Here is a 13,367-nt window from a genome sequence, read left to right as displayed (position 1 = left end):
CCCCCCCTGCACTAGAGGAGGGAATAGGGGTAATTTATTACTACGCCTTGAATCAAAGTGGATTTATAAGCTGCAAACTTTGCAGCCTTTTGGCCTTAATGAGCAGCTTTCGTACAGTTGCTTTTTAGGCTCCTAGTTCCAGCTATTGGGTTTTGCTTCAATCCACTATAGTCAGTTTTCTTGTAGGTGCTACGGTGTGTATAATCATATCACTTTGTTAGGTTCCTATAGTGACCTAGCTCTCTTGCCGATATATATACATTTGTTTTGTAGTATCATTTAGTATGCCTAAACTGCTCCTATAACTGTGATTTTGTTCCTTTCCGTTTTTCGTCCTGTGCAGTGTTGTTATGGTGACGGGATACACATTGTATTTGCATGGCCCCGGCCCCTCCTCCCGGTTCGGTCAGCTGGTGACGCGGGTGTGAAGTCACTTCCGGTGACGCCAGCGGGACAGCGACGGGATGCGGCCGTGGGCGTTTTGAACACCTGGGTGAGGTATTTAAGGTATGTGTTGTAAGTTATTGTATTTTATGTCCTGACGACGGAGATTAAAGGTCTCCGAAACGTAGACCACATTCAAACGATTTGTGAGTTCCTGAGTGCCGTTTATTCTACTTTGCCTATTACATTATCACTATTCGGGCCCCGGGACAAACTGCTTCAGTGTGGGAGTGCCGGACATCGCTGTGGACTATTTACATGGTTACAATTTATACAGTGAGCAGTTAATACAAACTAAATCAAATACATACAGTTACAGGCCAGCAAATACATCACCATATCTTTCTCATATAAAGTCTTCCCTCCATATCACTCTTTCTCTCTCTGTAACATCATGCAGGCACTGGTCTGGCAGCACCTCCATCATCGTCTGGGACAAAACAGCAACTCCTGTGTGTCTGATCAGCAATACACTATGTAGTTTGGGGGAGTGCACACATCTAGTCTAGGGGAGGGAACTTTCTCATTCATGATGAGTCACTGGTCTGTTCGTATGCTAACAAAGTTCAGCCTTGAAGACATCAAAAGGGCTGGCCTGAGTTTCCTGTCCACCACCTGCTTGGAATGTCCATTGTTCTAATAAGAGTGACTTTAGCTTTCATACATTTAATCATAACTACTCATAGCAATGTCCTACAACTTAATAACAAGTATCAAATGAATCTACACATTAATCTGGTTACTGTAATACCAAACACGTCATGTCTATCTTGCTCTGCTCCAATAATACACATACATGACGTTACTCCATTATATAATTTTAAATCATTATGATGTCTGGCGCTTGATATGTTATAATTATGTGCTGTATGAAATATGTGTCGAATCTATTTCTGTGGCATGTCTGTGTAAATGCGTATGTTACCATATATTGCTGTGCTCGCTGCGAGTATTTGCAAGCATAGCGACTCATATGTGTGGAGTCTGTATGTTCTCTCTATGTAATATTATTGACTTCGACAGCACATCAATGGCGGAATGTAATGTTTGCCTTGTAAGTGTTTGTACCTTCAAATAAAAACACCTGAGATCCTCCGGCAATCACAGATTCCATTACTCCTGCATCATATATCATTAAGCAGTTTGTTTTGCTCATATTTTCACATTTTAATAATGCAGGTAATAAGCGGACAGCTAATTGATCTATTTGCCCCAATTTATATTTTCAGCTTAAATATTCATCAGGATAATGCTCCCTGACACACAGTAGCATTGTTCAGGAATGGTGTGAGGGACATGACAAAGAGTTCAAGGTGTTGACTTGGGGTGTAGTATGGCTGACCGGCGGTCTCCTGACCTCCGGTCAGCTTACCGACGCCGGGATCCCGGCGGGGAGGGGCGAGTGCAGCAAGCCCCTTGCGGGCTCGCTGCGCTCGCCACGCTGCGGGCTCGGTGGCGACCTGCGGTCGCCACGGGTTCTATTCCCACTCTATGGGTGTCGTGGACACCCACGAGTGGAAATAGTCCCTGTTGGTCGGCATGCCGACCATCGGGATACTGAGCCGACGGGATGGTGGAGGAAGTCATGTGACTGTCGGTCAGCAGACCGCCGGTCACATGAATACCACCCGTTGACTTGGCCTCCAAATTCCCCAGATCCCAATCCTCCTGCTTGCTTGCACCTCATGTCATCTGTCTGTCACCCCTCCTCACTAGATTGTTAGCTCTTCAGAGCAGGGCCCTCTTTCCTATTGTTGTCTAAGCCCTCTTCTCAACAAATTTCAGTCAGCGACCATCTTTACCTGCTTTTTCTCCTACTGGTAAAGGCTCCTCTCTATCTATGGCCGCCAGCCCCAAGTAGTACAATGATTACTCCCTTGCTACTTACATCTAAGCTGTATTATGTTTTGAGAATTGTGGTGCTCTTTGTTACCTGTACTCCATTTTTGTTATTTAATTACTGTTATGCTAAGTTTTGTCTCCCTGTACTGTCCCTTGTATGGCGCTGCGTAACACTTGTGGCGCCCTATAAATAAAATGTAATAATAATACTAATCTGATTGAGCATCTGTGGGAGATGTTGTAAAAACTAGTCTGAGCCATGGAGACCCTACCTCACAATTTACAGAACTTAACGCTACAGCGATGTATTGCACGCAATTTCCCTTGAATTCCCCGGGCTCTCCCCAGGAGCTCGTGGACTCACAATATCGTACATGCTGCTCACCTTTACTCACAATGTTTTCTTACGATATATCGCATGTGATCTAACTTTAACGTGCATGCGACATGGCCAGATCTTACCAGCAGCAGGTAAGATCATAGGACCCAGCATACGACCCCCGGGAGTGTGCCTCAGATTGTAATCGTAAGTGGAATACAAACGATATGACACTTTTACTCTTGATACATCAAGGGCAGATATCGCTCTAGTGTATGAGCATCTTTAAAGTATCTGCTGCTAATATCACAGAACACCTTCAGAGGAGTCCATGCCTCAATGGGTCAGAGCTGTTTTTTACCTACTGTACACAATATTAGAAGGTGTTATGGCTGATTAATTGTATATTATTATTTACTAGGCGATTCATCGCGCCCTACGGGCGCTCTTCACACCGTCGTTTGTGGCTACGCCCCGTTAACCCCTGCACTCCTTTGAACATACGCAGGCCGGTAGAGAACAGATGCAGAAATGCAGGGTAATATAGAGGGCATACAGAAGAGAGATAGGCGTAGGGGGGAAGGGGGGGGAGGGAATGTACAGAAACGCTGTGCGATGGGTAAAGGATAGGGAGAGGCAGGGTGGTAGGGAGAGGATAAAGAGAGGCAAGGTGTTACAAAACAAAATACCGGTGGGTGCTGTGGGTGCCACGGGTGGGGAAGGGGTGTTGCGGTTGGGGGAGGGAGTGCTGCGGGTGGTGGAGGTGAGGGTGTGGGTGCTATGGGTGGGGTAAGGGGCAGGAGTGCCGGGGGTGGGGGAGGGACGTGTGCCGCGGGAGGGGAGCGGATGTGAAGGATGCTGTGGGTGCCGTGGGTGTTTAGGTGGGGGAGGGGCGTGTGGCACGGGTGGGGGGCGTATGTGGTGGATGCCGCGGGGAGGGTGGTGGGTTGCAGGGGGGAGAGGTGGGTATGGGGGTGGGCCGGTGGCTTTTGCTGGTTGTGGGTGTTACGGGAGGTGGCGGGAGTGCCGTGGGTGGGGGAGGGGTGTGTGCCACGGGTGGGGGGGGGGAATGAGGTGGGTGCTGTGGGTGGGGGAGGGGCGGGGGGTGCGGATGTGGTGGATGCTGTGGGTGGGGTGGAGGGTGCAGGGGGGGGGTAGGTAGAGGTAGGTATGGGGTGGGGGAGGTGGGGGGGTGCTGCGGGTGGGGGAGGGGTGGGTGGGGTGGAGGGTGTAGCGGGGGGGAGAGGTTGGTATAGGGGTGGGGGTGGTGCGGGTGTGGGAGGGTGTGGGAGTGCCGCGGGTGAGGGAGGGGTGTGTGCGGGGGGGTGGGGGCGGGAATGGCGCGGGTGGGGGAGGAGTGCCGCGGGTGGGGGAGGGGTGCGTGACGCGGGTGGGGGAGGGGTGCGTGGCGCGGGTGGGGGAGGGGTGCGTGTTGCGGGTTGGGGATGGGTGCGTGCCGCGGGTGGGGGAGGGGTGCCGCGGGTGGGGGAGGGGGGTGTGTCACGGGTGGGGGAGGGGTGCGTGCCACGGGTGGGGTGCCGCGGGTGGGGGAGGGGTGCGTGTCGCGGGTGGGGGAGGGGTGCGTTCCGCGGGTGGGGGAGGGGTGCGTGCCACGGGTGGGGGAGGGGTGCGTGCCGCGGGTGGGGGATGGGTGCCGCGGGTGGGAGAGGGGTGCGTGTCGCGGGTGGGGGAGGGGTGCGTGCCGCGGGTGGGGGAGGGGGCGGGAGTGCCGCGGGTTGGGTGGATGCCGCGGGTGGGAGGGTGCGGGATGCCGCGGGCCGTGTGCCGTGGTTGGGTGGGGTGGATTCTGTTGTTGGCGCGGGCCGTGTGCAGCGGGTGGAGGTGTTGGGTGGTGTGTGTGCCGCGGGTGCGGCTGTCAGCGTTGGTTCTCCTCCACACTGTGCGGCGGGCAGCGGTGAAAGCGCCGCTTACAGTCCTCGGCTGCAGTGTCACCAGGTGCAGGGAGTGTACGGGGAGGCGGGAGAGAGGGGAAGGGGTGGAGATGGGGAGGGGACTGGGCGGGGATGGGTGGACAGAGGGAGGGGACTGTTCCTGCCCTGCATCCAGCCGCCCAGATCTGTGCCTGTGACTCCGCCCAGCGTTACGGGCACAGAGTCACAGACTAAGGCAAATATATAGGAGATTAACAGTTTCTTATATAGCGCAGCAAATTCAGTTGTGCTTTACAGTTGGAAACAACAGTAATAAAATATATCATATTATTAAACAGTTTGTTTTCTAAATTCAAAAGAAGTGACCGTTTAATAGGTATCTGGACTCTAGGTAGACACCAATAAGGTCGACAACACTTAGGTTGGCACCAATTGGTTGACACATGAAATAGGTCGACATTGGACAAACATTCGACATGGTAAGGTCGACATGAAAAAAGGTCGACATGAGTTTTTCACAATTTCCCCCCCATTTTTTTGAACGACACCAAAAAAACATAAAAAACTCATGTCGACCTTGTTCAAGTCTACATTTTGGCCATGTTGACCTATTTCAGGCGTCAACCTAAGAGGTGTCGACCAACTGGTCTCAACCTAAGTGTTGTCGACCTTGAGTCCCAGACCCATTTAATAAATGGTGCTAGTCAGTGCTCATATTTTCACATTTTAATAATGCAGGTAATAAGAGGACAGCTAATTGGTCTATTTACCCCACTTTATATTTTTTACGTAATTATTTAGCAGGATAATACATATAGACTACATACTCTATATATATTTACACTGTATGTAAATGGTAAAGTTTGCGGTTCTCTGTTTCGCTTCAGTGGTCAGTCATCATTTGTTGTCACTCATAGCTTATCACTCTTCATTTATCCCTCATGATTTGCCACACGTTCCTTATCATTCATCAGTTGTCGCTCATGGCTTGTCACTATTCAGTCCTCACTTGTCACTTAGAACTCATCATCAATGCATTGTAGGTTACTCATTCTTTATTGTGGGTCATTCATAATGAATTGCACATAATGAATTAGCCATCCCTTCCTCATCTATTAATATGTAACACACTTGTTTGTCTATAATAAATTATTATTTTTGTGTCTGAAAAATTCTGATGTTCAGTTTCAGTCTAATGTTTGACTGTTCTGCACTGTTAATAATTAAGGAAACTTTATGTACTGTAACTTGCCTAGACGACAGAACATAGATAAATAGATTATCCTGTACAATAACAGAACACCTAATGTTCTTAAAATGCATTAGGAGTATTCATTTGGTAATATTAGACATCTGCTGAATAGCAGGAATCGATAATAACATAAAATAGACCACATTACATAACTCATCTTCTAAACTAAAATTAAATTGATAGCATATAGGTCTACCAGAAACAATGTAACAAAATGTGTTATATTAACAACTGTATTCTATATTTTCTATGATCTGTTTATTTTGTGGTCATTACATACTGTAGGAAGGAAAAATACAAAGATATACCTTCTAAAGAGGAAAAGTGGAGAAGCTGCCCATAAGGTAGCAGGCAATCCGCTTTTGTCATTTCATAGAAGGTTTTAGAAAATTCATAGCTAGAAGCTGGTTGGTTGCCATAGGCATATTCTCCACTTTTTCTGTGATTTGTTAGGCATCCCACCAGTCATGGCATGTTGGTCCAGTTTGAATAGATGTGTCCACCTCATCTTACCCATGGGTATTTGCAATCGCGGGTCGTTTGGCGTGACTAGTGTACCCACAAATGTGTGCTGCATAAGCACTCGTGACCCACAGGATTGCATGGTGCATATACTCCCGTAAATGAGTCGCACGTGGGCCTGACTAGTCGCAATCGCGATGAGTATGCATGTGCGACACATTCGCGGGTAAGATGAGGCTGGACACAACTGTATGCTCTCATTGTGCCAATAAATTCCGTGAAAATATTGAGATTTACGGTATGATTTAGCCCACAGTATGGCAGTCCTCAGTTCAAAATGCACTCATCTATTTAAACTGGGTTACATGCCACGCCCTTTTCAACATTTGTTAACAAAAAGAAAAAACTTTCATGTTTTCAATATTGGCCCACACTTCTTTCACTTTTAATGCAACTATAAATACCCAAATATATACACTGTTACTTCAGATCAGTGATGCCAAATATAAATATTTGCTTTCCCACTTTATCCATTTACTTAATTTAAGTCTTGATAGTGGCTGTAAAAGTAACACCCTCTCTCCCTCACCCAAGCATTACTAATCTACTGCCAAGGGGCTAAGGCTGTAGGTAGTGCTAGGTTTGTGGCATCCATATTCTACCCCTCCTTGCTATTACTCACATTGCTCATTTCATGCCATGTATTCAGACATGCTGGCAAAATAAAGTATTAACTTATGGAAGCATGCATGAGACATTCGCAGACAACTGCGTGCGTGTCAGTGTTCAGCCACTAGTATGTGAGAGGTGGGAGAGCTGTCTACCTACACACATGGTTTTCCAAGCTGAACACAAATACTGTAGCTTTGTTCTTAGATGTTAGTATACTATATTATTTACCTTTAGATCTCTGTGCACAATTCCCAATCTGTGAAGGTAGAAAACAGCATCTAAGACCTGTCGGATGAGTGCGCTTGCGTCTTTTTCAGTATAAAATCCTTTTTCTACTATCCTGTCAAACAATTCTCCTCCAGACACTCTAGGGGGGGAAAAACCAAGAAAATTCATAATTAATAAAGAATTATACCAAATGATCTTCTAGAAGAATAACAATGGTAGTGTTACATTAATTACAAATGTTTGTTACATAGACTTAAAGTGCAGAATGTACAAGTCACATTTGTGACATATGGATGAGGTTTTAATTAAAAGCATACCTACTAATAATTACTTTAGTGAACATCATTTAGGTATATTTACATTAAAAAAACATAGAAGGGAGTTGGTGACTTCTACTACTCAATAATATGAAAAAGATTACTTAACTATAGGTTTGCAATAGGTTGAATCTACTCCAAGGGGTAAAATTACAAAGCAATGCTTTTCTAAACCACCGTGTCTTCAGTGGTCTTGGCTCGTGAATTTAAATGGCCAATAAAGCACAACTAGCTTTAGATTTAATATTACTGACCCTTAAAATTCAACATTTAAAACTGCAGAAGGTGCAGTGGCTTTTAAAAGGTGCTGCTTACTAAATTTACCCCTAAATGGTACCTTAACTACAACCAGATCACGGGAGTGATCTGCTGTGAAAGGCAGTGCTACTTACTGTGCTGGTGGATGGCCAGTGACCAATGTAAGACTGCGCAGGTACAGTGTTCAAACCTTGGGTGTACAGACTGAAAGGAAAAGTAGGGAGGTGCCTGTGCCAAAAGGAGGAGCACAGGACCCAATGGGGAGTCTGCAGGGGTGGGGACAGTGAGAGACTGAAAAAGTCAGTAATTAAAATAGTGACTACAAACAATTTATTTTCTATATCTAGTAGGAGTCAGAATGGGGGGTGGGGGGAGGATTTTCATAGGAGAGGGAGGCAGGGGTGATTCTGGAACACCCCCTTTTCTTGGCCAGTTGCTCAAATAATGGCAATAGCTGCCACCATAACATATAGTCTAAAGGCCCGTACACACTGGTCGATGTATCGGCCGTTCTCTTGAACGGCCGATACATCGCGGGACCGTCGGCCAGTGTGTACGGGCGATACGTCTGTGAACGCCGTCGTTCACAGACGTATCGCGTCGGCCGCGCAGCACAGCCGACAGCCAATATATCTAACGATATATTGGCCCGTCGCTGTGTGTGTACGGGGCGGTCGTCCGACCGCCCGTACACATGCTGCGGCGGCCGGCGGTGATTGACAGGTGAACTGGGCGGGCGCGAGCGCCGCCCGCCCAGTTCATGACGTCAGTCCCCCGACGGATCGGGCTGTGTGTATGCACAGCACACTGCCCGATCCGTACATAGATATATCTGCAGATCAATTGATCTGCAGATATATCTAATAGTGTGTACCCACCTTAAGAGATAGAGCGAGGCTGCTGCACATGCCCAGTGGTAGCAGCTTCTTCTACCAAGTTTGCCGTGTGTGTGTGTGGGGGGGATCTGAGCACTCAATCAGTGCAGGGAACCAGACAGTAGCTGCCAGGAAGAAGAGACGTGTCTTACTAGGAGGTGGAAGAATGTGAGCTTATAAAGCTCAGTTCTGTCTTCTGCAGGCTCTATTATGTATGTGTATTAATATATTTTATGGGATGTTTAACCTTTTTCTGGGTCAGTAGTAGGTTTGCTACTACTTTTGCAGACTCCTGCACTTGCGCTAATATTCCGGAAAGTGGGAGATTGTGCAATGCATTTGAAACCCCCCCTCTAGAAATCCTGTATTTGCCCCTGAAGTTTCTATATGCATCATATTGGACAAAGTATTGAGCTAAGGCTGTGAATACTTATGTGATTTCTTAGTTTTTTTATTTTAAATACATTTTCAAAAATCTCAAAAAAACTTTTCACATTGTCATTATGGGGTATTGTGTGTAGAATTTTGAGGGAAAAAATGAATTTATTCCATTTTGGAATAAGGCTGTAACATAACAAAATGTGGAAAAAGTGAAGTGTTGTGAATACTTTCCGGATGCACTGTAATGACAAGAAGTTTCAACCTGGAACCATAACAATTACAAGTAGTCAAGTAAAGGTTGTTAAATAAATTGACGTAGCCTTATTTCTGTAAGCAATGTCTATAAGCTAATGAACCATTCGTTATTTTTTTTTTTAAAAGATTTACCATTTGGCAGCACCTTTAAATGACGTACTAAGGGCGAAAGTTGTTCTCATTTAGTTAACAGGATTCATGTTTTATACTAGGAAAAATCATAGTAAACAACATTCATTCATTCCTCCCAAATAATTTATAAACTATTAGAGAGCCATCTGGTGGCTTAATTGGCTTGTTGTTGAAATGTAGAACAACTCAGACAGCTGTTTAAAAAGAGCAAAACATCTGAGCTGCGCCTAAAATGCTGTAAGATGGTGCTGTGCCCCTCTATTTGGTGGCGTGAGGGATTTCCCTGCTATGCACAGAGTAGGTGCAGCCAGTGCCGGACTGGCCCCCGGTGGGCCCCACTGTTTGAGGGCCCACCTTCTCCTCTAGGGATCAGGTTCCAGACTGCACTAATTACACAAGTTATATTATACTGCACAGGAATATGGTATAACTTCTACAGTGCATACCTGTTACATTATAATGCATTCAAAACCAGTATTTACTATGTATATTATATTTATCAAGGGGCCCACTCTCTAATGGTTAGTCAAGCCTCTGTGTGCCTGGCCACACCACTAAGCATGGCCCGGTACCACTGCATTCCCCCGGTGGGCTCTTCATGCTCCAGTCTGACACTGGGTGCAGCCCTACTGTATGCCACATTTCATAGAGGTATGCGATTTAGTGAGACAATAGAAAAAAAAAAGGGTGAATAGGGCACAATTTTATGCGTGTAGATTGCAATCGATAAAAACACAGTCATCCAGCACATGGACTTGAATTTTGCACCATCATTGGAACCATAGACTACACTGGGCAGTATTTAAGCAGAAAACCGAATAGATGAAAGAGGAGGTTGTTAAGGGATCGGTATGAAATACCTACAATCAAAATCCTGATGGTCAAAATCCCGACATCAATTGACCGACGGTCAAGATCCCGACAAGGTCAAAATCCCGACATGGACAAAATACAGACATTTAAAATACCGACAAGGTCCAAATACCGACATGTAAAATGTCGACAGGTCCAAATACCGACACACGGTTTTCCTTTTTTTTGTATGTCGACACGGACACCATATAAGTGTACCGCTGCGCTCGCCATGCTTCGGGCACGGTGCCCTGCTGCGCTCGGCACACTATTATATTCCCCCTCCAGGTCCACTGGGATGGTAAAGTATGAACAAGTTGGTTTCAATTACAAAATAATGAAAAACTTATGTCGACTTTTTGACCTGTCGATATTATGTCAGTATTTTGACCTTGTTGGTATTTTAAATGTCAGTATTTTGACCATGTCGGGATTTTCACCGTCTGTAAATTGCTGTCGGTATTTTGAACGTCGGGATTTTGATTGTCGGTAAATGGACTGCATCCCGTTGTAAACAAGAAGAAAAAAAGTAAAGAAAGTACTCCTGGGTCACTCTACCTACAGGTATACACAATAAAATATAACTTTTATTGGTGTCACCTCAGCAGCTCCCCATCCCCAAACCACTCTCTTCTCCATCCACTTCCATTACCTCCCTCTCCCGACTGTGCACGGGGAGTGCAGTGGGAGCTGCTATATATGTATGTGTATATATATATATATATATATATATATATACACATATACAGACACACACAGTTTAGTATATATACATATATATATTTATTATTTTTTATTTATTTATTTATCTCTCTTTACTAAAGTGTGGGTTTGTAGAAGTGGAGATGTTGCTCATAGCAACCAGTCAGATTCTACTTTTCATTTATCTAGCGCCTTCCAGAAGTTACAAGCTAAAATTTCAACCTCTAAAAACCCACACTTGGTAGATATACTCCTCTGTCTCTCTCGATCTGTAAAAAAATAAATAAATAAAAATTATTTATATATATATATATATATATATATATATATATATATATATATATATATATATATATATATATATAAGTAATTGGTTGTATGGGGAGCGCTCAGTGACCACTAATAGTTCTTACAAGGTCTTTTCGAAGAGTATTCCTTCAGATTGGAGGTAAACCGGAGGGGAGGCTGATACTTCTGGAACAAACCTTCACACCAGAATCACCCAACAGCAAATTCACTCATTAGTCCATATCCTTTTTAAACCATTAATTAAAATAATTTTTTGTTTGTTAAAAATGTATTACGACTCTTACATTGGTCTTGACATTCATGGGAAAGAAGATCTTAATAGGACTTGCTGTCCACACCAGCCGGGGAAGAGCTCATATGACAGACTGTCCTCCCACTATGTCTAAGACAGACACCCAACGCGTTTCATCTATGCAGACTTGCTCAGGGGTGTCTTTAACAAAATAAAAAAATAACACACTATTTTCATACAATTGAACAAAAAACGAGATTTATGGTAAGAACTTATCGTTGTTAAATCTCTTTCTGCGAGGTACACTGGGCTCCACAGGGAATGGCATTGGGGTGTAGAGTAGGATCTTGATCCGAGGCACCAACAGTCTCAAAGCTTTGACTGTTCCCAGAATGCATAGCGCCACCTCCATTACAACCCCGCCTCCGTGCACAGGAGCTCAGTTCTTGTTAACCAGTCCAATGCAGTAGCAGGCAAAAGAGACGACAACTGTTAGTAGCCACATACACCACATTCTCACGACAGGAGAAAGTGTCAGCGGCTAATGCCATACCAACCCAAAGAAGCTAAGTGTGTCAGGGTGGGCGCCCTGTGGAGCCAGTGTACCTCGCAGAAAGATTTAACAACGGTAAGTTCTTACCATAAATCTCGTTTTCTGCTGCGGGGTACACTGGGCTCCACAGGGAATGACATTGGGGATGTCCTAAAACAGTTCCTTATGGGAGGGGATGCACTGTAGCGGGCACAAGAACCCGGCGTCCAAAGGAAGCATCCTGGGAGGCGGAAGTATCAAAGGCATAAAACCTTATGAACGTGTTCACTGAGGACCATCTAGTCGCCTTGCACAATTGTTCAAGGGTCGCACTACAGCCGCTCAAGAAGGTCCAACAGACTGAGCAGAATAGGCCTTTATGGTAGCAGGAGCTGGAAGGCCAGCCTGTACATAAGCATGTGCAATCACCATTCTAATCCATCTGGTTAGGGTCTGCTTGTGAGCAGGCCAGCCACGTTTGTGAAAACAAAACAGAACAAAGAGAATCCGACTTCCTGATGGAGGCAGTTCTCTTCGCGTAGATACGGAGAGCCCATACCACATTCAAAGACCGCTCTTTGGAAGACAATTCAGGAGAGACAAAGGCCGGAACCACAATCTCCTGATTAAGGTGGAAAGAAGACACCACCTTAGGTAAACACCCGTGATGTGTTCTAAGAATCGCCCGATCACGGTGAAAATCAGATATGGTGACCTACAAGATAAGGCACCCAAATCAGACACCCGTCTAGCAGAGGCAATAGCCAGCAGAAACAACACCTTAAGAGAAAGCCACTTAAGGTCTGCAGATTCAAGAGGCTCAAACAGAGACCCTTGCAAGGCCTCCAAAACCACCGACAAGTCCCAAGGGGCCACAGGCGGGACATAGGGAGGTTGAATCCGCAACACACCCTGAGTGAACGTATGTACATCAAGTAACGTCGCAATTTTCCTCTGGAACCAAACCGACAAGGCAGAAATATGAACCTTGATGGAGGCCAGATGAAGGCCCAAGTCCAGGCCCTGTTGTAGAAAGGCTAAAACTTTGGCCATACTAAACTTGTAAGCGTCATGATTGTTAGATGCGCACCAAGCAAAGTAAGAATTCCAGACCCTATTGTAAATCAAAGCAGAAGCCGGTTTCCAGGCCTTCAACATAGTTTGAATGACCGCCTCAGAAAAACCTTTGGCCCTCAAGATGGAAGCTTCAAGAGACACGCCGTCAAAGCAAACTGGGCTAAATCCTGATATACACAGGGGCCCTGAATAAGGGGATCTGGGTGCTGTGGAAGTAGAAGGGGACGCTCTATCGAGAGACCCTAAAGGTCTGAGAACCAATACCGTCTGGGCCACGCGGGAGCGATCAGAAGTAGGATTCCTCCTCCTTGCTTGAACTTATTACTCTGAGCAG

General features: G+C 45.6%; 1 protein-coding gene across 6 annotated transcripts in view; it reads right to left on the bottom strand.

Annotated features, from left to right (window-relative positions):
• The window catches only part of CAMK1D (calcium/calmodulin dependent protein kinase ID), a 571,288-nt gene that overhangs the window by 72,696 nt on the left and 485,225 nt on the right, over positions 1-13,367 (bottom strand). For all 6 annotated transcript variants that reach the window (XM_063926882.1, XM_063926883.1, XM_063926884.1 and 3 more), the window contains one exon: positions 7,112-7,250. In XM_063926882.1, the coding sequence (XP_063782952.1) occupies positions 7,112-7,250 (139 nt within the window). The remainder of the gene's footprint in view (positions 1-7,111; positions 7,251-13,367) is intronic.

Source organism: Pseudophryne corroboree, chromosome 6 (genome assembly GCF_028390025.1).
Source record: "Pseudophryne corroboree isolate aPseCor3 chromosome 6, aPseCor3.hap2, whole genome shotgun sequence".
Lineage (NCBI taxonomy): Eukaryota > Metazoa > Chordata > Amphibia > Anura > Myobatrachidae > Pseudophryne > Pseudophryne corroboree.
This window is presented reverse-complemented; position numbering and strand designations above follow the sequence as displayed.